At 33.7% G+C, this 26,699-nt stretch overlaps 2 protein-coding genes across 17 annotated transcripts in view; one reads left to right on the forward strand and one right to left on the reverse strand.

The window, feature by feature from the left end:
• Window positions 1–20,464, reverse strand: LOC107068442 (choline/ethanolamine transporter flvcr2a). Of its 6 annotated transcripts, XM_089173454.1 has the most exons (11): window positions 6,791–7,267; window positions 6,043–6,277; window positions 5,107–5,283; window positions 4,504–4,725; window positions 3,760–3,984; window positions 2,163–2,304; window positions 1,871–2,076; window positions 1,696–1,799; window positions 1,490–1,600; window positions 1,304–1,409; window positions 1–1,185 (listed from the first exon to the last, which is right to left on the reverse strand). In XM_089173454.1, the coding sequence occupies exons 3-11, from the start codon at window positions 5,164–5,166 to the stop codon at window positions 1,030–1,032; spliced, it is 1,332 nt and encodes a 443-aa protein (XP_089029580.1). In that variant the 5' UTR covers window positions 5,167–5,283; window positions 6,043–6,277; window positions 6,791–7,267; the 3' UTR covers window positions 1–1,029. The 6 variants fall into 6 exon arrangements, with proteins under 6 accessions (XP_089029580.1, XP_015180289.1, XP_089029584.1 ...); XM_015324803.2 differs by lacking the exons at window positions 5,107–5,283; window positions 6,043–6,277; window positions 6,791–7,267 and adding exons at window positions 19,869–19,974; window positions 20,324–20,464; XM_089173458.1 differs by lacking the exons at window positions 5,107–5,283; window positions 6,043–6,277; window positions 6,791–7,267 and adding exons at window positions 19,869–19,974; window positions 20,324–20,464 and having other exon boundaries at window positions 1,269–1,409.
• LOC107068439 (Myosin-7a binding protein) overlaps window positions 10,217–26,699 on the forward strand; it is a 27,316-nt gene continuing 10,833 nt past the window's right edge. Inside the window, exons 1-5 of one of the 11 annotated variants that reach the window (XM_015324793.2) lie at window positions 10,217–11,655; window positions 18,064–18,261; window positions 18,700–18,809; window positions 21,905–22,069; window positions 22,929–23,012. In XM_015324793.2, coding sequence (XP_015180279.2) covers window positions 11,570–11,655; window positions 18,064–18,261; window positions 18,700–18,809; window positions 21,905–22,069; window positions 22,929–23,012 — 643 coding nt within the window. In that variant the 5' untranslated portion in view covers window positions 10,217–11,569. Of the gene's footprint in view, window positions 11,656–14,645; window positions 14,741–18,063; window positions 18,262–18,699; window positions 18,810–21,107; window positions 21,250–21,377; window positions 22,070–22,103; window positions 22,217–22,928; window positions 23,013–24,675; window positions 24,864–26,163; window positions 26,442–26,699 lie in introns of those variants that run through there. The other 10 variants (XM_089173297.1, XM_015324794.2, XM_015324795.2 and 7 more) reach the window with 10 other exon arrangements.

Consider the following 26,699-nt stretch of genomic DNA (forward strand, 5'->3'; position numbering starts at 1 on the left):
TTCTTTTTTTTTTTTTTCATTGCAATATTCAAACGAAATAGTATAAACATTCATAAAATTGAATTATAATCTTATCATTAACGTATTCTGTAAATACTATAGCTTACGAAATAAAAGATAACAATATAACTATGATAAAATTCATGTTGGAAGACGAATAAATTGATGCTATTTTGGTCTCATTATATTCACGTATCGTAAAGAAGTAAGTATAAGAGAAAAAAACAAAAGACAAAAATGAAAGACTCATTTAAACAATATAATTTTATCAAGTTATTATTTAAATAAAAATACGTAGAGTTAAAATTCATGGTATCTCGTATAGAGATTTGTCACTTTGTCTAGGAACTATATCAACAATATTGACTCTTCTCTTAATGTCTTTTCCATAGAAAGTAAAAACGAAGACAAGGTGTACCTTCATAATTAATACTAATACTAATACTTCATTTTCTTTGATTATACATAAAATATAATTATATCGTTGGATGCACAGCATCATCAAATTTTATACATATATATATATATATATATATATTTATACGATTCTACGTACTAAAAATAATTTTGTCTTTTTCCATATATATATATGGTATTCTTATTTGTTTTTATCTATTGACCTGCAATTTTACTTTTTCCTTTTTGTTTTGTGTTCACACATCTAAAAAAATATATGTGTATATCATATATCTCGGCGAAAAAATATTCGTCTACAAATTGTGGGATTAATGTTTCATAATTTCTAATTAGTTAGTCTAATTTCTACTTGAATAAAAATCTTTGGAGCATCGATAGTGACGCACATCTCATTACCACTATAACATTTGAATAGATTCATTCTCTCGATTGCAAGTAGGTACTTTCCGTTCTTTTTTAACTCTAACACAATAAATAATTTGATGATAAAACATTTCTATAACAATTATGTAAACGATGTTATTTATCGTCGTCGTTGAAATCTTCGCAAAAATAGGTTCTCTTGATATTCCCAGCTTAAAAGAATTGACATTTGTACTTTCGTTCCGTGTTTTAGAATTTGGCGTTTTGTCTTCTAAGATCATTTGGTATTATTGTTGTGAAAAAGGCTCCGATTGCTAAGGCGATGCATAAAATTATATTTGCCCATAAATCGCCGAGAAGTTTGATCAGATAGCGGTAGAGGATCGTGAAGAGTATACCAAATACCTAAAAAGGTTCATATTTTGTTATTTACATGATAAAATTGATACGAGGTCGACTTAATTGACGGCTTGATAAATGAACATAACAATTTATTGCAGGATGAAATAAAATTATTTGACACCTGTGTCACCGCGTTGAGCAATCCCGCAGACGTTCCTTCTGGTTCTGGATATGTTAATTCAGCAGCGAGTTCGAAACCAACCGGTAAATAACCAGTCATGAAAAATCTGAAAACAAAAATAAGTAATATTGGTATTTTATTGAATAATTTCTTGAATATTAAAAAAATGTCTATAAAAAGCTATACCCAAGTACAGCGGATGTGATATAAACAACGTATATTCGATCGATGTCTAGAGTAAAGGTGAAAATGATCATTCCCAAGAAGGAGCAGATATAAATTCCTAGTGTTGTTTCTCTGCGAATATGAAAATTGTCGTTGACAATATTTTATCGTTTTTTTTTTTTTTTTTTTTAACATTGCCACAAACATTTTGTAATATGGATACTCACTTATACTTATGCGTTTTATCTAACACGATACCACAGACAACGGAGCCTAACATTCCAGCACATACGATGGTCAAACCAACTCTACCAGCATCTTCCTCGTGTCCCTGTGCGAGGGACAAATAAAAATGATTTATTAGAAAAGATTTGCATGAAATTATAGAAAGTCGAAACTTACCGGGAAATATTCTAAAATGATTTGATTCAGAAGCGTACTGATAGCGTAGAATATTCCGACGTTTATTCCATAGCTCAATAAAAGCAACAGGTATCCTACGTTGGTGAGGAGTCTTTTAACGGATTGAATAAAATCTTCCGCAGATTCGTTATCCCTTTGTACAGCTTGAGCGGGACTGGGAGGAAGAGGTGGTTGGGCTTTAAAGACTGTGCAAGAAAATACAAATTGGTCAATATTTTTGAGCCTTTTGAAAGGCTTAGACAATCAAATTGAAATTGGAATAAATTCTTACAGAGAAGTATTAATACCAATACGAGTGATGTGATAGCAGCAACGATATAAAGCATAATCTGAAAACCGCGTGCGACTAGATCAGGATCATCACTGTTTGGTACTAATATAGGCGGAAATAGAAAACCAATGGCTATACCCAACTGCAAACATAATAATAAAATAGGATTCTTAAGTTGTTTTTATGTAATAAACATTAGATTAGAACCCTCTTAAAAAGGGTTCAAAGTTGATAGCACGAGATTTAAATGATCAGATGATTATGTGGGAAAGCTAACCGAACTATGCACCCACGCACGATTCATTGTACGAAGGGGTTCGGACCCCAGCTTTGAATTATAATCGCACAGACGACACATCGTTTTTCGCACATAGATCATCCACGTATGTATATATATATAAATACTTACGCACTCACCCTGTTTGGATAAGTAGAAGGTATATCGTATGTATATTTATGCGAAAGTGTTTTATTACTACGTTGATTCACAAATTGCGTGCGGGATAGGAGATATTTGTATGAATTAATTACGATCGAATCCGTTTGATCGTTCAACGAGACGCTTCAAACTTCAAAGTAGACGTATACCACAGAGGTATACGTCGTATTCCCACTTGACCTCATTGAACAATTTTTTCCTACTTACTTACAAGAGATGAATTTCATTTCTTTACTTGCTCTACTCGTCTTATTATATATATATATATATACTAGTACTATTAAGAAAGATTTTAATTATTTTATTCTCGGTCACCCATTTGAAATTTGTCTTTTTTCAAGAACAAAAGGAAAAGTTCGAATATTCTTCTCTTTGTACTTTAGATGATTAACGCGATTCGTGTCCGACTTCTCGTTATGTTTAATCGGTTTCCGGCTCTCTGAATGAGTATCATGATAGGCCTAAAAGAATAATGATCGTATCCCTTCCTTTAAATAACAATGATAGATCTTTCGAGGACCAGACTGTCCTCGTGTTATCTTCGTTTAATATGTCGTCACATAATATGACATCATATAAATTATTCGCTATCCTCTTTAATAAATTAGTATTTCCTTTTACTAGCGATGTTAAGAACGAAACGATAGACTTTGACTTTGACAAAAGACAATGCTGATACTTGATATTCGATATTGACGATATATCTGACAGATTCAGATAATATATTTCGTTAAATTCATTCGATGTTACTTACTCGAGTAGCTCGATAAAATTATTTTCAATTATTCAACTTTTTTTTAGGAATATTCTCGAATCTTGTTCGTAAATTTGTATATTTATCGTAGGAATGTTTATAGGAATAGGAATGTTTATATCGTGTTTCATTAAATCAATTGGCGAGAGTGGAAAAATTGACTGTTGATATTACATTTTTCCAATACTTTGTGCTATCACATATGTACATACATACATACGTTGATCATCTATCGTTATAAAAAGCAGTAACCATTATCGCGATTGACGTAAACTCTTTTTTAGATAGAAAAATAAACGATGCGATAAAACAATGAATTATTTGTTGAAGTCCCTTGATGATCTTGTAAGAAGTGTTGTAACTCGAAATGAAGACAAATGAAAAAAGTCAAATGTATGAATTACCTGATTTCCAAAAACGCCGATGCTACAGGCACTACTAACTTGATCAGGACCGAACCAAACGGCTGCTAATCGTGAAGGAACCGATAGAACAAAAGTTTGACTAATGGCAACAATTGTTTGACCAAGGAAAGCAGTCCAAAATAAGTTTGGCGAAACGCTAAAAACTTTGATCCATGAACCGATTGCCGTTCCAATTGCACCCGCTATAACAGCCACTCGTAAACCCTGCGAAATAAGATATTTTCATGAAAAGTTAATTGTAATTATTTCGAATGATATGATTATTTAAAGAAAGGATCGATTCATTTAGCGTTAACGTACTTATCACGCTGAGCGTTCATCGTATTATGAAACGAGGTCAATTAAATTCTCCGAGTGTTGCAACATCTCAAGCTTGAAAAATCTTACCGTCCGAATCGAATAATAGACTAGACAATTTTAATGGAATAAAAGAAAACATTCAATAATTTAGCTATACGGCACTGACTGAGAAGAGCTTTTTATCTTTTCATAAGTCACATTTAAAAAGCAACTTCTCCTTTAATATTGAGCATCGGATTTTATAAACTATTACTATTCTGAATTTCGTTGATATGTAATGTTCTTAGTTGAAGTAAAGTTCTTAATTGAAGCTACAGTAATCGTATGTATAAGTACCGTTGACGAGATACGAATATTTTTTTCTTTTTCTTGTTAACACAGTTTCTCTTTACACAGCGATCGATCGAAAGGCGCGTTACTTACAAATTTGTCGAGAAGATAACTGGCTGGAAATATGAACGGTATGTACGCTATCATAAATATCATACTCGTCAAATCCACTAGAACACTCGTAACTTTGTAATATCGTTCGACAATGTTCGCTATGATACTGTATTGAATCCATTGCATCGCGTTGCTGGCACTGTATATTACGAAAATCATCAAGATTAGCCATCTTCTCGTGTAGATTTTCGTCTCTATAATCTGGAATAATGAAAGAAGAAAAAAACACACACACACACATAAGAATTTTTAGTGTAAATAACATTGATCGTGTGATATTCGTTTTTGTTGGCTTTTTGTTGTCAAGTAACCTGAACATTGTGGTCAATTTGTCGAGTTCAACAACAGTGTTTAACATAAAAAGTGGCAAAAATTCGTGATTACGAATGGATGATGGGAATGAAGATCTTTTGGAGAAAAAAAATTGCTTGCTGAAATAAATAAGTTCATCTATCTGAATGAATGAAACATTATTTATATATTAGGTGAGGAAAAAAAAATGTTCTGGCATGAGACGCATTGTAAATATTGTTATAAACGATCATCGATCATTAATTTATCCGCATGCAATTGCATCTTCACCTGTGTTGGTTGTACACCACCTTCGACGGCTTTGACGTAATCCGGAGACATTTTTACCATTACGATCAAACCCTTGTATTCGATTTGTGTCGTATGAATCAAGAACAAATTCTTAATAATTGTAAATCAATCAATTCCTTTTTCTCCCCGGTCTTCTTTAACTTCCACTCGTAGTTCCTAAAATGTCAAAGTTCTCGTTGTGAAAAAAAAAGAAAAAAATCAAGAAAATATCTTGCCAAGGAAGAAGACAAACTGTCAGGCTATTCCAAATTCTTGACAACTCGTTAGCGTGGACACTTAATTAATAACAAATGACTTCTCGAGTCATTGTTGTTCACGGAACCGATCGATAATTTTTCTAACTCTCGACGTTGCACGAAAAGAAACGATTTTATTTTTAGAAGAAAGAAACAAGGGAAAAAAGCTAACTCGTCAACGAGCTACATATACCACGAATTTAAAACTACCTCTAGAAATGTTCATTAATATAAATAATAGGTGTGTGGACAAATACTTGGAACATTTAATTGCCTTAGAAACGCGTATTATTCATAAATGTTGCATTCGAATATGCGTGGTAGGGAACGTGGGAGATCGAGAAAAAAATCGATCGTGTTAATCTTCGTTAATAAGTCGGGAAAAAATGTCAAAGCTATTACATTTAACCGCACCCCTTTTTCCCAATGAAATGTTTACTCATCAAGAGTAAATGATCCGGACTTCTACTTTGGCCAATCGATTATATTCGCAAATGGAACAATATATGTAATCTGTCATCATATGTCTTGTTCGAATTCGCAAATGTAAGATTCGTCGTAGAAGAAGAAAAACTTTGCGAAGGTCTTTAAGGTCAAGGATTAAAACAAAAATAAAAACGTCGGAACAATGTCGATGACAATTAATAGTGCATAAGGATTGTTCATTAATAATGCTTACCCCGCAGTTCGCGATGCTAACAATAAGTAAAGAATGACCACCACCGCCGATATTAAACACAACCACTCACTCGATTCTTCCTTCTTTTTTTCTTTTTTTTTTTCTTGTTGTTGTTTTTCACCACGTCACTAATGATCGATCGATTTCATTGATCTATATCGTTGCTTCGATCATGTCAAAGAACAAATCTCTTCTAAATCACAATCTATTTGATTTATCATGACTCTTTCTTTCTCTAAAATGAAATGACGAACGGGGGAACAGGTAAACCATCCTATTCGTATCAGTTAACAGCGTCCACGTGGTTAACGGAGTCACGTTCGCAGAAACACAAAGCGTTTTTTCTTTTCTCACTCGCGCGTATTCACCACCGTGGAGAACTTGAGAGAAATTATTGGAAGGGGAGTAAATGCGCCAAGAGATCGTCGACCAATGGCTTTTGACTTTAAGATAACTTTATCCTATTTCGAAATTTCTAACTAAGGAGGAAGAATCGAGCGAGATCGTAAAAGGTAGAATTTCTCTTGTTGATGTTTTTCTTTGAAATTTCCGATACCTTTAATCTTTTATTTAGTTGTCGTTTAATGTGCGAATAAAAGAAATGAAGACAAAATATAAATAATATTGAAATTGTCAGATATATCGAGTTTGAGGATAGCTAGCTTTCCCTTTTAACCCGGTGCTATCGATCAGCCCCGTTGTTCGCGAAAATCGTGGTAAGAGGAGTAGGACGCGAAGGGAGGGTTACTTTGCTTGCTTGCTTTCTTTCTTCTTCTTCTTCTTCTTCTTCTTTACCACACTGGAGATTCCCCCAAACAAACAATTATTTATCTAAATATTGTATTTCCCTGTTATTTCCAAATTCTTATAGGCTGAAATGTTCCCGCATGTTTTTCTTTGCTCGTTCAAAAATGTCTGAATGTGCAAAGGGATAAATTATTAGGAGAAAAATATCTACAAGTAGAGAGAAAAAAAAAATACCAAAATGAGAAAGAAAAAGGAAAAGGAAAAAATAGAAAGGAAGAAAGGAAGAAAGGAAGGAAGGAAGGAAGAAAGGAAGGAAAGAGGAAAAAAGAAAGAAAGAGAGCACAGGCAAAAATAGGAGCGCGTCCACCGAAGGTTGGACATAAACTAAAGCAAATCGTTTGTGAAAAGATTGAGTCGTTTATGCTCGCGTGTTCATACACCGGACTCCTCTCCCTCGCGAATCCGAACACGTAGTGTATGTCCCCTCGTCGTGCTGTAGAACTACACTGCACTTTCATCGTCCATGTGCTTACACATATAATTCATCTGTACGTATACACTAATACATCGAAATGTATACACTTACACTTGGTTTTACAGCGCACGCGCTTACAAATCTGCGCAGAGCTAGTGAATAATCCCGCGCGGCACCGTTCGACAAGGGTGGAGAGGTTTTACTGTCTACTAAGGTTCAAACCAACATCAAAAATGAAGAAAATAAATACGAAGAGCCAGGGGTGAAGATGAGAATACGACCAACAACTTTTCTTTCTTTTTTTTTTTTTCCTTTTCTCTCAACAGAAGACGAACGTACCTTTATTCCAGATATTACTAGGTACCCCACTTGATTACCTTCAATATATTATCTGTTGCACTCGACATTGCGATAAGATGGAGATAAGTGGAAAAATGTTAAGCTTCGAATCGTCTAATTTCACATTGCGATGATTGTCGGTCGCACTAATTATTTATTCGATAATCAGTTGAACAATTTTCTCCCTATATTTATCTATAAACTATGAAAATAATAATGAAGATTTTGACGACAGAGATAATCAATCTCTTTTAAAAAGATTCCCTGTTTTATTAATCATTTGTGTCATTTCATTGGCTAATAATAATATGTTTGAAATAATAGAAAATCTTTATATGACAGTAGATCATCCCATAAATCGTTTGGTACACAATATCACGTTCGGATCAGTCACTGATATGATGTCCATATAATACGTAAGAGATAAGTATGATCTTCCAACGTAAAAAAAAAAAAAAAAAAAAAAAAAAACAAAGAAGAGAAATTCGTCTGTGTATCGCGTATTATCTTGACGACGACGACGACTCAAAATAAACTTGTTTTGATATTTTTTCCACTTCTTTTTATTTGATCGACTACCTTTAATCATATTTTACATTAAACAATTGGAATCAATGGGGGGGGGGATATTCCTGCTATCGAATAATGAATAATATTATTAGGTGTGTGTGGTTGTTAATTATATGAATCATTAATTATTGTACTTTTTTTTTTCTACCAATATGCCTCTATGCAAAATAGTTCTTATTAAGTAAATAAATAGGAATAATAAATAAGGTAATACATTTGGATATACCTGGTGACGCAGTTGAACGTCGCGCCTATTAGGAATGAGTTCTCTTCTTTGCTCGATACAATCCTCAATTTTATTATCCATCACTTGTCTATTTATGTATGTATATATGTATGATGTATATTTATTTATGTACGTGCGATAATTTCGTTAGTATCGTCGGATCCTTTGATAGACGCCAAACGCTTCTTAATCACTGTTTGTCAATTTAACCTCGGATGTAAGGTCTTATTTCGAGGCAACCGAATCGTTAACGTTGTCGTACATTTAGCACATGTTTAATGCTTCAAACGAGAAATTGTATTACCATTGCGGATGGTAGGTAGATTGGGAAGTTATCTCCGAAATTCGAAACCGACGGCCTTCATAAGAACAACTTTATTCTACGAGACGAAGTTAATCGTTTGACATCACTATTCATAGTTGTGAGTCACATGGAAAAAGATAATCAGGTAATTAATGATTGTACTTGTAAATATATGCTTTACAAAATGTTTAATTATTTGTTTTATATTGTTAACTTATGTTTACTTAATAAAAAACGATCGATCGCGCGTATATAAATGTAGAAATTTCGCAAATTGAACTCATAAGCACACACATAAGTCTGATGTACGAGTTGTTTGCAAAAAAATGTATAATAACTGTTTGAACGTTTAAAAAATGATATCAGCTAAAGCTGAACAATATTTTCAATCATAAAAATTTTATTATTTTTTTTTTTTTTTTTTTGTTAATGCAAAAATGTACAAGTTTTGTTCAAGGCCGTCGTCTTTTATGATAATTGTCTTGAAAATATTTCAAGCAAGCATGAAAGTGCAAAGTACGTGCGATATCGTCAATACGTAGAGGATCGAAAAATTTCCGATAAATCTCTTTTAATCGATGAATATGTGTGTAAAAATGTGAGTAAAACGTTATAAAATCGAAGGTCAAATATAAGCACAATTGACAGGAGAAACACTTTTTGGCGAATAAACTAATATTTATCGAGCAAACACCGAACAACCGTTCGAAGAAACATACCACACGATAATGGCAATAAAAAAGTTGATGCGAGCAAGACGATGCATCTAATTTCTAATTGTAGAGATAACTTTTAATTCATTTGAGAAGGTAATACATAATTTACTCATTTATTCTTTGATTCATCTTCTATTCAACAGATTGATTTTATCTGTTATACTCGATGTCGATCGTAAATTCAATGCCGATAATTATACTCTATTATGATCCTAATAACTCTTTATTCTTTTGTACTAAAAGAATATTACACTTGCTTGATCAGCGAATTCATTTACATATTTTTTTTTAATTAAAAAGTGTCAGATAATAAATTGATTAATTTTTATTTTATTGAAATACCATTAAATAATGACTTTCTTATTATCGATAAGGTAGATTATTTTTTTGTATGATAAGGTAGAGAACATAATTATCGACAATCATTAATGAGATAAACGCCTTAACGGCGGCAACCAGATATACTCGAGAGTATTAAAAATCTATGTACATAAAAAAAACTCGTGATGCAATCTAACGTCTTTCTATTACTATTATGTAAGAAATTTGAATGTAGTAATAGAAGAATAGTAGAGATGCGTGCAAAGTTCGATGTATTTTTCTTTTCTTTCGATAAGATTGAATGGTCGACAAAAAAATGTAAGTGTGCAGCATGATTCGCGTGTATGTAGTCAAGATGCACGATGCATCTACATGCACGTATATACTTTAAGTATGTATATTGAGACAAAATCAAGTGGTTCTATATACATCGAGTAGGTACATCGTTGCACAAGAGGAGAACTTTAGTTTCGCTCCAGTCGAATCTTATCGCGCGTTCTGTTAGCATCACGTGAATTTAAAGCTACGCTCAAACGGAAGCATTTGAATATTTTGACAAATATAAAATACGAGTACAATATTCTCGGGTAGCAATTCATCGGGAAGAGAGAGAGAGAGAGAGAGAGAGAGAGAAGGAGATTTGAATTTGTTAGTTTTACAAACAATAGATCTAAACGTGGTTGTAAATTTTGAAAGAAAAAAAGACAAATAATCGTTGCATAATGATTCGAAGAAGAATCGACGGTAAATTCATTGTTTTTTTCCATTTATTTCATGACTGATTTTTGAATAACTTTATTTTAAATCGTTTTCGAAAATATCGTTAAGAAATATTTGACATTGCAGTAAGCTTGACTTAAAAACATGAGAAACGTTTGATGACGTAAGATCAAAAAAAGAGTTAAATGACAATATCGTTTAGAACGTTTAGATCGTGTTAAGAGATCGTCGTTAAAGCTAAAAATAAAAGGAAGATAAAGAAGCGAAAGAAGAGGAGCAAAGGAAGTAGATGGTCGCGGCGCGTAAAATTTAAACTTGCAATTAGTGAAATCAATCGAAATCGGTTTGCAATGGTTTTTTCATTGAAAAGTGGAGCAATATAAAGATAACCGTTTATACGGTACTTTCTACCGCGTACTTGTTATCTTTTACCAGATGTGATACTTTCGAAAGGAAGAATGAAAAATGAAACGATATTTTATTAGCTTCCAGTCGAATAGTCCCTTTGTTTTTTTTAACGTCTTATTAAAAAACATTTATTGCAGATTACTAAGATATTGTATCGAACGATTATTTCGTCAAGAATCTACAAAATAAATAGGTTACCAAACGTCCGAATATAAATTGTATATTTAAATGAAAAAACAAAGAGAAACAAATCGATATTTCCGAGACAACGATGAATTTTGACTTTGAACGGCGGATCCGTATTTATTTATCGTTATTATCGGTTACATCTGATATAACTCGATTTAATCGTGAATCTCTTTTTTTTAATTTTCTTTCTCTCTCTCTCTCTCTCTCTCTCTCTCTCTCTCTCTCTCTCTCTCTGTCGCTCTTTATTGGATCGAGAAAAAGCGAAGAACCGACAGTCCGTGAAGATACGCGTAGCCGTGTGGCACACACAGCACTTCATATTCTCGCTTACTTTAAGTACTTACAAATATAACTCTATTGCGATAGAAATCGTTATTTTTTTATAAATATACATATGTATATTTATTTTTTTTTACTTTTCAATGAATTATGGTGTTTTCTCGTAACGCATAAAACGCATTTAACTAAACGTACCATCAATTAAATAACGTAAATACATTTTGACGAGAATAATGATCGTGTCACCGAGCGTAAGTTTAGTAGCAGCCGGAGTGGCTTCTGGCCTTTGCTTTATCCTCTTCAGTACATTGCGAAAAGGGTAAGTTAAGAAGAAAGAAAAGAAAAGAAAAGAAAAAACAAAACAAAAAAAAAACCATAAAAATTGTAAAGAAATATTATCCTATTTACTTATTCATAAGTTGCATTAGTGTAGAATTGCGCAAAGTTACGCCGACGAAAGGAGTCATCTTTACCGCCAACGTAATTACACAATTTGAAATGTTAATGAGATTGGCATAGAGTGGCATGATCAAAGTAGGTCGATTATTCGAGACATGTTGATCGTGACCCCGTTAAAAGCCAATTTCTATCGATTTCATGCGTTTTCCCATAAAGAAAGATACACAACGGTTAAGACTTTCCACCGTTCGAGACGATAGATCAATTTTATTTCAAACCAGTTATATCAAACAAATGATGAAAAAAAACTCCTTAATGGAAACTAATATCTCAATTATCGTATCGCTTAGATACGATAATAAAAATAAAAGAAAAAAACAACAACAATGTTGATACGTCAAATATAGATTTGTTTTTTTAGCGAGGGAAAAAAGAAAAGAAAAAAGTGAAGTAGGATCGAATTAGTTGGAAGAAGGCTAAATGATTATCTAAGTTTAATCGTCAAAAGGATGACTCAGGTTAATAATAAAATAGTATATATATATCTCTTAATGGCAAGATAAGGTAACTTATTATTGTCTAAGGAGGAAACAATGTGAGGTATGTAATTGTAGGAAGAATGTGTCATGGCGTTTTGGGTGCGCATCGTTTCACGTGCCGTGGAAGAAAAGTTTTACACGTCATTACGAGTCCATGGTCAAAGTAGTCCGGGCAAAGGCCCCGCGAGAAGAATCTTCGGCCGTTATGACCCGCGAGCCAGGCCTGAATCTCTCTCTCTCTCTCTATATAATAATATATATACATACATATGAACGTATAGGTACACCTACATATAGAACGCAACTTTGGTATGCAGGACTTGTTTTTATTTACTCTCTCCCGTTCTGACCAGTCCGGCAAGTGTCGATCCACATTCTCTCTCTCTCTCTCGCTCTCTCGCTCTCTCGCTCTCTCGCTCTCTCTCTTCTTTCTCCTGCGCCAAAGTAAATTACGTTTTGCCGATTTCCTTCGTGGTCCGAGCGAGCCACCAAGGAAAATAAAAAGAAGAAAAAGAAAAAAACAAATGGCGACCTCAAAAATTGTTCGCCAGACGCGCCAAGGGCATCCTCCTCCTTTCTGCAATCTTCTTACTTCTCTCTTTTACTCTAAAGTCAATATTTCCTTCCATTTGGAAGAAAAATATTTCTAATAATGTTGATTTGTGTGAAAAACGAATGATCTCACCTTATCCGTATCTATTCCTAATTCCATCGTTGATTGTCACGGCTAACCCGATACAAATATTTAACGTTGTTGACTTGAAGTGCATACAAATTTAAAATTATTCTTATTATCAGTTATTATTATTATTATTAATTATTAGTTATTATAGAAATTTGTTAACTATTTGTAATCTTTTTAATGCCTTGTTTCTTGTAATCTAATGTATTTCCAATAGAACAAACTCTTGTCTATTTCATAGACAACCTTGCGCTAGTAGACGAATATAACGACTGACTTTTTCACTTAATCGTAGTAGGAAGATACTCATTTGTCTTGAAAATCGCAAAATCGGTCGGACAAGGTCAGTTTGGTCAGCTGGTGCAATTACTATTTTAGATATCATGCAAACTAACAAGCTTTAACGCATTTATAAGTAACAAAAACCTGATGCATTCTGTAATATTTTATTTTTGTAGGAATTTTTTTAATTTCAATGTCATTCACGCTAATGCTATTAACTGTCATATATTATATTTTGTTTTTTATCATTATTTTTAGCTGTCAGTTAAAATACATATTACTAACTAAAAAAGAAACAAATGAATACAAGTTAATAATATATAATTCATTAAAAGAATAATTCAGTAATAAGCAAAGTAAAGTGGGTTATAGTAATAGAGTGCGATAATAATCGAGAGCGAGGAAGAACGCGGAAACCATTGACTATGCAAGTATATATATATATATATATATACATACGTAAATAATTCCTATTTTGTTTCTTTTTATTTTCTTCTTCTCGATCGCACGGCCTTACGGTTCTTTGGCTATTCATGCGTGTCACTCGTGCAACTCCGTGTAGTTACAAGCATGGTTGTTACTACTCCTATGAACGCGTGCTGTTCGCGTGAATGTTTTTCTGATACTTTTTTTTTTTTTACCTTGGACAGCTATAAATATATACACCCCTGTTATTCCTTATTTACAGGGTGGACCATTCATTTTTTCTTTTATTTGATACAGGTTTGCTACAGGTTTGCTACAGGTAGTATAGTATCAAGTAATATTTGTTCATTTGTTTACTGCTCCGCGGAGGCAGGAAACGTGGTGGTAACGCATTAGTGATGCCATGCGTTGACCCTGCTTGGTTCAATAACTTTGATAACAGGGCAAAGAGAGTAAGAGAAATAAAAAAGGAGAGGGAAGACATTATTAGGATGCACAAGGTGGGCCGCCGCCGAGTCATAAAGACACCAAAGTCGTTAATGGTAAAACATCGTTACACAATGGACGGTATATCAAACCATATTAAACAATGGCGTCGCTGACCCACCGTGTAGGGAGACCGGAAACGAGGAGGAACCGAACGGGGATTCGAACACAACGGCTCAACGGCTCTTTCATTGTTGAAATGTTAGTTTGTCCTGACGAGTAGTCGTCAGTCAACCACCGCATTTCATAGTGCAACGTGCCGTGAGACTTATACTTATTTTTCTATTATTCATTCCTTCTATCTTAATGCAAGATAACAGTAGTACTATGAAGTTGTTGTCGTCGAGTTTGTCAGGAAGTTGCTTCAATTTTTGTATATTTTTTTGAGACCAATTGACAATTAGTATCGTTAGAGAAGATGACAGTAAAGATCGATGATGCTTTTCTCGTATTTTTATATTGCTGATAGAATTGAAAATAATTAGCCGCATTGTGAATACGAGATTCTTCATGAGACCGGGAGAGGCAAAGCGATTAGTCAAAATATTTCTTTTAAATACCATTCTCTGCAGAAAAAAGCAAGACAAACGGTAAGATTTTCAATTTATCTTTCATCTTGTCATCACTCTCGCTCTCGCTCTCGCTCTCGCTAACAATCAATTTGTCGTTTAAAACTTATATCTTTCGGAGAAAAAGAAACATAACGGAGCTACGATCAATTTAATTGAAATCATGGATTCGTTACGTGACTATAACTGAAAGAACCTGCAAGGGAAGTATTCTTACGTAATTGGAAAGTTATACGCCATGCTGATATAACTTGTTGCGTTGTTCTTTTCATTTTAAATACGTGTTTATATACTGATATACAATAATCGTATATATATATATATATAACAATTATGATAATTAATTCAAACTTTCGTTCGAGCGATATGAGTTTTGAAATTGAAAATCATAAAAATAAAAAATCCAGTAATGTCGACTCGTCAACTCTCGCGCTTAGCATTCCTCCCCATCGTCATGTGGATCCAATCAATTATTAATATTACCAAATAAACAGCGATCGTCGTAATTTACCAGTCCACACATTCAAAACTACTATTTATATAATTTTCGGTACGATACTGTGATATTACTCGACGAATCGAGAAAGAAAACATACAGAGAGAGGGAGAGATGAAGAAGAATGAGAATTTTGGAGAGTACTCGAAAGGAGTCACGGGCAAATGATTGGATTGGTCCAACCGAAGTTCAGTGAAAGTAAAACGTTAATCCCTGAAACGTGTTGTGTTATGTAGAGGATTGGTAGTGTATCGAGTTGCTCGAATACATTCCGTTAACTCCTACCATTGAAAAAATTCCGTGCATAAGCGAACGGAGTAGCAGCAGCAGCAACAGCAGCAACAGCAGCAGCAACAGCAACAGCAGCAGCAGACAGAGAGAGAGAGAGACCACTGCGAGTTTCCCCGAGCAAAGCCACTGTCACTTTCAAACCGACGCTTCGCCACAAAGGACGGATATTCGTGTCGATCCGAGTCCCGAGTTGAGTCAAATCGAACGAACGAACGAACGAACGAACGAACGAACGAACGAACGGTTATTTAACAAGGATGCACGCGCCGACGATCCTTTACGAGATTTTCTACTTTAAGGAGAACAACAACGAAAAAGAACTATTATTTATTCATTTCTCCTTATACTAGCATAAACGATCCAGTTATTATATCAATGGCACCTACCATATTATTATTATTTAGCACAAAATTTACATTTATATCGGTCATCCTTTTTTTATTTTCTTTTTTTATGAAATCGTGGATCGATCGAGTTCATTGGTAATTTTGTTGTTGCCGGATAATCGAATGTTGTGTGTGGTGTGTGTCAACGTTGTTCCTAAGAGAAGACAAAACTTAAAGGGAGGACCTAACAGGATAAAGGATTTATTGCTACTACTTACGTTGAATATTGCAGAAGATCGAAAATAACATTTGACTCAAACGATATTCTCTTGGTTGAAGTTTCTCGAGCGAAAGTCTTATAAGCTGCTTCTCGCATGTTTATATATCTATACATGCTATGCTATGTTATTCAGTTACGGTGGACGGTTTGCACACGTTACCACTGTCAAATTTCAACGAGGTACATCAACGTCTTTCAAAAACCATTCTAGAAAGTTATCAAAAGTGCAACAATATTATCATATTTTTATTCATCCGAAGAAGGATTATTTGTTTGAAAAAGAAGAGAAAGAATCATTACGCCAACAAGTGAAAGAACCATTTAAGGAATGGATATGAAACAACAAAATATTATTTGAACATGCTATAGGCTGTGTTATAGAAATAGATTATTTTTGTAACGAACATATACAGTGCGTAGTTGCGTAAGCGATCGTTTACGTAACTCGTAGGTGAGATTTTTCATAGTTATTTCTCCGATAAGGATTATCGAAACAATTGGATTATTAAAAAAAAAAAAAAAAAAAAAAAGAAAAAATCCAAATTGTTCACTTGCCAAAAATCCAATAGTCCACTTGGCAACCATTGAAGAATATAGTTATAGAAGTTCTGTAACCAAATGAGAATGCTTATTACCGGTTTGATCGACTACTGGCACGTGACGAGCGTGAAAGGAATCATTAGAAAAAGATTTCAAGTATAATAGTACCTTTGATCTTAAGAAGATATACGAGTTTGAAGGGAAGAATTATGTTGGTCTGCGTCTCCACTATAATCTCAACTGTCTTCCTCGAAGGTGACAAGATTATTTCGGGTCAAGAGAAATATAATATGGCCACTTTTATGGTACTTTTCCTTTTGATAACCATTGAAGTTGTCGTGGTGAAGATTATAACATCGTACATGGAAAGGGATGAAGACAGTTTCTCCGGGCTTACGGCGGACTTAATTTTTTTGATGATAATTTTGATCCTAACGATACTTCTTATCGTTTTTGACTCTTTCTACGTGTCTTTTGATGAAAAATATCAACTTGACGCTTTTCAACTAAATTATCGAGAGAATGTTGTAAGATATTTCAATGGAAGATTGCGATATATGAGTGCTAAGTCTGCAGATTTGTTTCTTCTTCATAAACATGCGATTCCAAAATTGAACCATTAGCGATGTGATTTAAGACATTTTGTATTTTTCAAAGATTTCTTTTCAATGATTTATTATAATTTGAATTTATTGTAATTAACGTAAATATAATTATTGTCGAAATTAGATTAATTGCATTGTATTATATGAAATATTTTCCCATTGAATTCTTTATTAATTGGATTGATTTTTCAAAGATACGACAGAAACAGCGCACACATGTTAAATTAAGACGAATCAATAAATTAGTATACAATAGTCAGGAAATATTTGAACGTAAAGGGAAAAAGGAAATGACGAAAATAAGAAGGCGTCTTTTAGGAGATCGTACTCGCGATACGATGTCAAGTTTTCATTTCGATGCCATACGTATCGCAGTACTTGATGTTACGTGACCGTTCATTGTAAGCGTATTATGTGGATTGCATCTTATATTCGAAAGGTCAATAGCTATATTTTTCCATTCGTTTAGCAAGTAGGTAGGAAACTTTGCGATGTAGTTAGTCGTTCGAGTTAAACAATGCAATTGTAACAATAAATAGAGCTTGGAACTTTCAAATATTGTCATCTCTGATTGTTATTTTGAAATAAATCAAATACAAAAAAAAAAAAAAATACGAAATTATAAAAAGAAGAAGAAGAAGAAGAAGAAGAAGAAGAAGAAGAGAAAAAAAACAGGAAAATTATTTGTTGAAAAATGTAGAAAATTATTCCATTACCCGTTCTCCCGTAATCATTCCTTGAGAAAGTGAGTAAATATAGCATAAGTTAGCGAACGCGTATCAATGACCGATGAACGATGCTTTCAGGAAAGAAGCAGACACTCGAAGAAAAAGGAAAGAGATCGTCGTTACTGACGACGGTCGTTGCGCTTGCTGTTTCAAACCATTCTTGATCGGACGCGGTGTGAGTTGCAACGATTGTGGCCTCAGATCCTGCAGAAAAGTTTGTTCCCGTTGGGACTGCGAAGACAACGCCTGGCATTGTCTCTTCTGCCATCAGCAAAGGTTTTCACCTACTTGATAGTCTATCCTTTATTTCTTTAAAACGTACAACGATGCAAGCCAATATTTACTAAAAATACATCAATTCGTGCATCTTGTCCCATTCACTTTACGAAGAATACGGTACTTCTTGACAAGCTACCAGAAAAGGATGGTGGTGTTGCATTGAGCAAGAAAAAATGTATCCCAAGATAAAAGAAGTAAGACAGTAGCCAATTAGATTCACTCGCTCGCAAGAAAATTCGTTACTTTCGCAGCAGGTCATCACCATCATCATCAACGTCGCCACCACCACCACCATCACCACCACCAACGAAGAATCGTTCCCGAAGATCTTCCCGCTAACGAGATCATTTCTTTTGCAAATCTTTTTACCATATCCGTTGTACAAATCTCTTTACGTACGAATGACGACGATCTTTCTCAATGAACGTTTTTTAGGTCGTGGGCGAGAAAGAAGGAAAAGTGGTTCGAAACATTTGGCGGTACGTTTACAGAAGAGGAATTACATCGTTACTTCGATACGGCTAAATCTCGTGTCTATGTCGAAGGTTTGTATTATTTTCATGATTATTATTTTTTATTTCAATTCAAATAATCCTTAGAAAATCGAAATTCGTGCGTGTTTCATCATCTTTCTCTCTCTCTCTCCCTCTCTCAGAAAAATCATTTATTTGAGAATAAGAGTTCGCTCGCGTGCAGAAAATACTTAAATACATCGTGTAAAAAGTCTAATGATCTTCTCCCTCTGTTAAAGGTAGACTAATTGTAAGTAGTAAGTATTACGTGTAACACGAGCATGAAATAATTTTGTCCACGCGTAATCATGCGTGTACGAGCAAACGAGCAAACGAGCAAACGTTTTATCGGTCAATAGCATTTCCACTTTCGATCGAACGATCAAGGATTCTTTCAAGCATGGACAGGAAAAAAAAATCATTAATTGGATCGAATTACAGGTGTTGGAACATAGCGCGAGAAACTTGACGAATAAACCCTTTCGATACGGCTACGTCGTTAGGAATGAAAAATGTTCTCTCCTCTTAGGGCTGTTCTTGAAAAATGCGAGCTCAACAATTTATCGTGATATTAAGAAATGTTGAGTTAAGCGCCAATTCCTAAGTCATTCTTATTCGTTGTCCTTGTTCGAGAATGAAAAAAAAAAAAAAAAAAAAAAAAAAAAGACAAGAAATTATCTAACGGAAGAGGAACAATGAAGATAGATAGGTCAAAAAATATCTCACGGTAAATTGTCGGCAACGTGCATTGTTTCGATGCACTCCGAACGCGATCTTAGATCGGTGAATCGTATCAAAATGTTTGATCAGGAACACCGAGAGACTACAAGATATCTCGTAAGTATTTACCTACGTAATGCACCAAAGTTAGCAGGATTGTAAAAGCTTCTTTTTCTCTAATTCGTCAAAAAGGAGAATTACGTAGGTAGGAAAAAGAAAATGGAAGAGGAAAATAAAAGCTAACAGGATGAGAGATCGTTTGCGGCGATGTGACCCAAAGACGTGGCATCCTTTCTCTCAAAAGTAACGCGGCCGATGATTATCATCATAGAATTGTATAGGAAGAAACAATCTAAAAAAGATTGAACGAACCTGAATCCGGATTTGGTAGCGATCCAAATTGCTGACTCTTTTCCAACGTTGTTTGTTCCAAGTTTTCTCGAGCATCCTTTCTTCCCCCTGCCAAAATAGGAATCTCCTAGGAATAAAACAAACCAAATGATCTTATTATCTTTTTCAAGTCAACAATTTTATCAGATAAAAAAAGTGTCATGCGCGCGTTCTTTATCATAATTTAACAAGTACTATATTTGAAAAGCTCAATATTACTAGTAAGACGCGGCAATCCAGGTGTTTTTTTTTTTTTAGTTTTCTAGAAATAATACTTACGACTAAATTGAGGGAAATTATGTTTCGTTTTTGAATTTGATGAATAGGAGGACGCGTTGATAAAATAAAAGAGAAAAAAAATAGACACGTAACTGGCGAAGAACGCACGCGCAAGAATAAACATATAGCTAGTTAGTATTGCTAGCTGTGATACGTACGCATACTAACGTAAGAAGACGCTTTTGCGTGTAGTTCTATACAGAAAGGCACGTTCCTCTTCCTCCCGTTTGTCCTCCCCAGCACAAGGTGGTGAACCTCAGTTCTGCTCCAGTACTCTTGGAAGCAACGTCGCGCATTTCCTCCTCTCTTCTCGCGACCTTTCTCCGAGTGATTCGTTCCTCCGTTATTCGCATACTTTCAGATAAAACCTCCTCCTCCTCCTCCTCCTCCTCCTCCACCTCTCCTCCTTCACCTTGTCTCTTAGTTATTATCATCATCATTATCTATGAAAATAAGAAATGTTTAACGAATAGATTGAAAAAGTTTCTACTCCAACTTTGAACAAAATTGATAGCACCTTGTTTTCTTTCAACATTTTGTCATTGATCGCGAGTGAATAATCATTTGCCATACAAAGGAATACGATGCAATCAATAATTTGATAATAATATGGGACTAGTGGAAAAAAAAAATTAAGAAAAAAATCAAAAAAAGGGAAGAGACTATCGTAAATCACAAAAGTGTTTTAAAGCAATTATCGGCGAACCGGAAAATCTGCTCTCGCTAGATGTAAATCATTCGAACGACGTACGACGTACGACGTACGACGAGTTAATCATAGACATAGTCGGTTTGCGGTGTGAACGAGTAATTAAAATTGAGTGAGATTGTGTTAACGAGAGATAATGTTATTGACGAATAAATATACAAAAGGATTTGCAGATTTGTGAGAGAAAGTGAGGAAGAATTCTAAAAATGAAACGAAAGAATACGTTTGCTGCTTGAAAGGAGAAATATTGAAATGCGCGCGCAAACCTGTTTACAGACGATTGCAAATTTCAATGAAAATAAAAGGAAACAAATATGCGTAGTACCTTTCCGCAAAAAAGGACAAACTTTCAACGACGAAATACCTTCTCGTTAAGTTAGTATTATAGAATTGTTTCATTAAATTATATTGGTTACTTAAAAGAAGGGACCAAAAAAATGATGAATTGAATTGAATAGGAAAAAGATAGTAAACAACAACTATCCCGCATGCTTATTTTGCAGACAGGGCGATAACAGCAATGCACTACTGCTAGCCAAAGCGGTGGTGTTCGCTAACAGTTTTGCGGTCGCAAAAGCGACGCAAAAGCGACGCAAAAGCGACGCAAAAGAAGATGGAAAAAGAAACGTGTGGTTAATCTTTAATGCTTGTCGATACTTTCGTTTAGAAAGCTGTACCAGCAGATGGTTCTTTAGACAGTATACTTGTAATACATTACCGGTTCATCATTCGTTCATCATTTCCAATTTCTTATCAACCTCTCCAATCTAAATTATTATATAATCTATAATCGAACGATAGGGTTAATAGCATTATTTTCTTTGCTTGCACGCTACTGCTTTTATTTGTCTTTTTTTCTTTTTTTCTTTTTTCTTTTTTTCTTTTTTACATCTTACAGAGCTACGAATTTGTTCTCGCGCGCGTGTCCGTGTTTGTGTGTAATTATAATTGAAAATCTATTCAAATTGTTGTAATATTATTTGTGGATTTAGAAAGTTCATACACGCGAAGTGATAATTGTTATCTACAGGAGTTGAAAATGCAGCTACTGGTTCGGGTTTGGACCTGGCCGCGGGTGGTCAAGAAGACGCGAACACGATGGAAACCGTTAGAGTCTTTATAGAAAAAATCATCGAAGATCTGATTGGCAACGTGGATGACGCATCTATCGCACGTCTCTACGATCATCCAGAATGTAAGTAACCAAACATATTTTTCTTCTGTATACAGCTACTTGTTGTAAGTTTCTTATATTTTGTTTAATTTTTTCAAATGGATACTAAACGAGCTTGATTACCGTTTCGTGCTGCCACCTGTAAGCAAAGTTTCCAGATAGAAATATGTAAGACGTACCTGCTTTTTTACCTTTCCAATCAAAGCTCTAAGATCAACGTTTCATTCATCGTGATTGGTTAAATACTCACCAAATTCTATCCCGCTAATATTTTGGAAATTTGAAAGACCACGTTTCGATTATTCACGTTCAATAGCTACATTTTTGTTTTTATTTAAATGATCATCATCGTCGCTCTTTTTTCATTATCTTCAAGTAAATTTGGTATAAATATTAAATTATTTGAATAATCAGTAACACACGAGTATCTACATATATAACATGAAAAAGTACATTTTCCTAAAATTCGACCGATTATTTTTCAGTCAAAATCAAAAAATAGTATCGTTAAATTTCATTATCGTTTAGAATAATTTTCTAATTAAAACACTATAACACATTACAATATTATAGATCAATACTACCGCCAGATGGTATTGTATTAGCAAAGATATTTGTCATGCTCGAACAGGTAGTATTAAATAATAATTACGGCAAAGTGGTGCATAAATTATAATAGTATTACGATAGCAATTAAAGAAGAATATCGACATCTACATATTTCAAGTAATAATATCATTAACTCGAACAAGAAATCACGTTTTAATTGGTACAACAACACTCACCTGCTATATTCCTATTTAATTTTAACAAGTCAATAATTGTAATAATCATCATCGCTAACATTTATATTAACTGCATCGCTAACGCATATTAACAGATGACAGGCTTTTGGCAACGTACAGCGTACAATTGGCCGATGCTCTGACACGATTGGCAGTCTCCGTGCATCTCAATATTTCCAGTAAGTAATAGAAATAATCCATAAATATATAACATGTATTATACAAATTTCATTCGCGATTGAATTAATTGTTTAATGCTAATCGTATAATTCTGATTTTGACATCATTCGCACGATGTATTGTGGTATTGAACGAACAGAACAACTGCAATGGCGGACATTTTTCTTTTTTCCTTTATAACCGACGAGCTGCAATTCAATTATGTTAGAACATCCTACTATCTTACAGAGTTAGAAGTATATATGTATAAAATTACATAAATGGTATAAAGAGAGAGAGAGAGAGAGAGATGGAGGTAGAAAAAAATCTTACTTCTTGTTCAAGTTGTCTTAAAACGACGATTACATTATTGAAAATTATTAAAAATTACTGCTTATTATATTAAATGTTTAATTTAGAATCGTTGAAATATTAAATCTACGTGTTTAAGTCAAGATGGACGAACTGTAACTGTTTCGAATATTTACAACCCGAAAGAAAAAACGTTATCTTACAAAAGGACGGTTTTTGTTTCCTTATAATATAAAATATAATTATAATGTGCTGTATAAAATATAATGTGCTGTATATATGCTAATGTGTATTTATCCGAATAACGCTTTTTTTCTTTGGTAATGTTTTCTATGGTTTCGCGCGTACTACTTTTATATACCCTTATATATCCGATTATCTGTCTAAGCAACTGTTCCCATTTTTTCTTTTCTTTCTCGAGGTAATAAATCGATAGGTATAATTATTCCATATAACGTAAGTCCCATTTCGAATTATGAACGAAGCTTAATCGTTAATCGCAAAGTTTATAAAACGAATCTGTACAAATAATACTGTATATTGTTTTTCTTGACTCGAGGTAGACGATACGTATTCACGATACAGGTATAAGTAAGCAAGTAAGACGTGATATGTTCTTATCGAAATATCAAGACCATGTTTCAGGTATTTTATTATTAGAAATGTTCAAAGTGAGAAAGAGAAATGAGAGAAAGAGAAAGAATGACGCATTTATATACGATATACGTAAGCGTACATTAAAACGTCATTTCCCTTTGACTACGTAATGGCTCATATCAATAATCATTGATCAAAAATACCTACTTGCAATTGTTTGCTTTCTACGAGATGATAAATGAAAGAATAAAATATTCTTATTAGTTGTATTCTAATATGTTATTATAAATACTAATGAAAAAAACGTATTAAATTATTGACCCAATAAATAAGCAATATCATTAGATATTTAATCGTAAATAGTAATGAAGAAAAATGTATAAAAAAAAGTAGCGATCCGATAAAGAAATAGAATTGATTAGAAAGGTATTAGAAAGGCCATAGATTTATATGAATGTGTAAAGGCAAATGTATGTCGTCTCCTTTTCATGAAGTATTTTTCGTTGAAACGAGTGTTCTGACGCATTTGCGTATAGAGAAAAAGCAAAAAAACAACAAATGGAAATAAAAAGTTGGGCGCGAATTTAGAAAACGCAGCAGCAGCAGCAGCAGCAGCAACTCTTTCAAAAAAAAAAACTTTCTTCTCTTCTCCCCACTAATGTAAAAGGAAGCCGTACGGAAGAAGGCGTCGCATGTGGGGTATTCGTCGTCGTTCGCGTATCACGTCGTTGCTTTGCCAAAGTCTCAAAGCACAATCAGTCGCTCGGTAGCAAGAAACCTTTACGTTTGTCTCGCGAGTTTAAATCTAAATAATCTTTCATCTTATTTTTCTAACGAAAATCGACATCTCATTTTATCATTCGAATTTCTTTTTCAAAGCTTTTTTCTTTTCTTTCTGACTATTACCTAACTACTTGACAGTGGAATTTTGAAAGGTGACGTTTAGTGTGATTTAAACAAAAGTAACAGTTATTATTCGAATTAAATTATTGTCTTTTAATAACCTGCCAATGAGGAATCAGAATATGAAAAGTATAGATTTCTATACTCTTATGTTAGTTAGACTGACATAAGAACATTCTTTTTCCATTGAAAGAAGAAACGAAAGTTATAAGTACGGGCATCTTGAGAGAAAGAAAATATTTAACTTGACTCGATTGTTTAAATTCTCGGAAAAAGTTTCTACGAGATTATTTTCTATCTCTTTTTGGAGATAAACGTTTTATTTGTCGTGTTTTACAAAAGAAATCATTATACTTTGGCCGACCGGCCGGCTGGTACTCTTGTGAACATTAATTATTCTCATGATTATTATAATCGTGTCCGATAGATGAGCGTATCATTGATAGACGATCATTTCTACAAGGATCATTAAAAGACAAACATCGTGAAGATTTTAATATCAAGGTTGAGACCTTGCAATGAGATAATAGAAACTCATTGAGTATTGTTTTTTTTTATGTTCTTTTTTCTAGATAAAACGCTCGGATCTATTCAAAGTAATTAATTTTTTTTTTTTGCTTATTGCACGAGAAAAATAATAAAAGATGTGTTTAAAGGTCGAGGAAGTAACATTCGAATGAGAGTTTAAAGATTGTTCTTAAACACGTATTACGATCGTGTTGCAATAGAATTATTTGAAATACCACATACCCCTAAGACAAATTTCGTTGGTTATTTTTTTCTTTTTCAAATTGATTAAACTTTCGTACGTTATTTCGATGAGTTTCTAATTAACGTTAGGTGCTTATTTGTAACGATAAAGAAAAAGTAATAAAGTTTGAAACGAGCAGGTAACTACAAGAGATTCTCTTTTTTCCATTTAAACGAGATTATCGTAAGAACCTTTCATTAATTTCGATCCTGAGAATTGAGAAAGTCATAGAACCGAGTTAACTTCTTTTCTAATGGGATTGAAAATATTCTCCGAAGAATGGTCGCGTGTACAAACGTAAGACATTGTTCGAAAATACGAATCGTTTATTACGTTTACTTGTGTACATTGAACGTGCCTTTGATAATCACTATGAGATAGTACGTTAATCGGCTCGAAATATTATCAGAAGAAATTGACGAAGCGAGTTAATATAATACGATTAAATAAATGGAATATAAGCACGGACGTGATTCAAACACGATTTTCTTTTCCACGTGTGTGGCAGCGTTATTTTTTATTTTATTTTATTTTTTTTTTACTTTGTTTTTATAAATAATTTCATTCGAATAAAATTGTTCTTACTTGACGTGTATCATTTTATTTAGGCAGGACATGTTAGTTGCCATCGAATTTACGTGATCGATAATAAATAGACTCGACAAACTCTTTGGGAGAACAACAAAATATAAGAAAACAAATATGAGAGAGTGAAACAAACAAAAAAAAAGAGCAGTGAAAAAACTCTAATGTTGTATTTATCAATGTGTAATGTGACGTGAAAGTTTACGTCAAATGTTGGAAATAATAGGAGAGATGTGGACCCTTTTCTGTGGACTAATCATCCTTTACATCATCTACGTCCTGATCACTCTCAAAAGAAATGGTAAATAAATAAATGAATTAAAATAAATGTTTGTAGAATTTTTCAAAAATATTACGAGCGAACGAACGAACGAACGAACGAACGTTTCCTTTCCGCGCGTGTAATATGCTTGCTTATTTTTATCGCAAGCGATTATTCATATGTAATACATAAATCGTTACATACGAATAGCTCACATATCCTTGGCACCGTTAACCTTCTTGACATATTACTATTTGTACCAACAATTTCGCGAAAAGAAAAACCTCATCGTTTATA

The sequence above is a fragment of the Polistes dominula genome, unplaced genomic scaffold (assembly GCF_049000335.1).
Source record: "Polistes dominula isolate Pdom_NZ unplaced genomic scaffold, Pdom_raw_medaka contig_28, whole genome shotgun sequence".
NCBI classification, from domain to species: Eukaryota; Metazoa; Arthropoda; class Insecta; order Hymenoptera; family Vespidae; genus Polistes; species Polistes dominula.

Coding starts and splice junctions, on each gene's coding strand:
- LOC107068442 (XM_015324803.2), bottom strand. CDS start 19,943: ATGCTCGAGAAAACTTGGAACAAACAACGTTGGAAAAGAGTCAGCAAT. Junction 3,985..4,503: donor GTTATCTTCTCGACAAATTT/GTAAGTAACGCG, acceptor CTTATTTCGCAG/GGTTTACGAGTGGCTGTTAT. Junction 2,077..2,162: donor ATTGGTATTAATACTTCTCT/GTAAGAATTTAT, acceptor TTTCTTGCACAG/TCTTTAAAGCCCAACCACCT.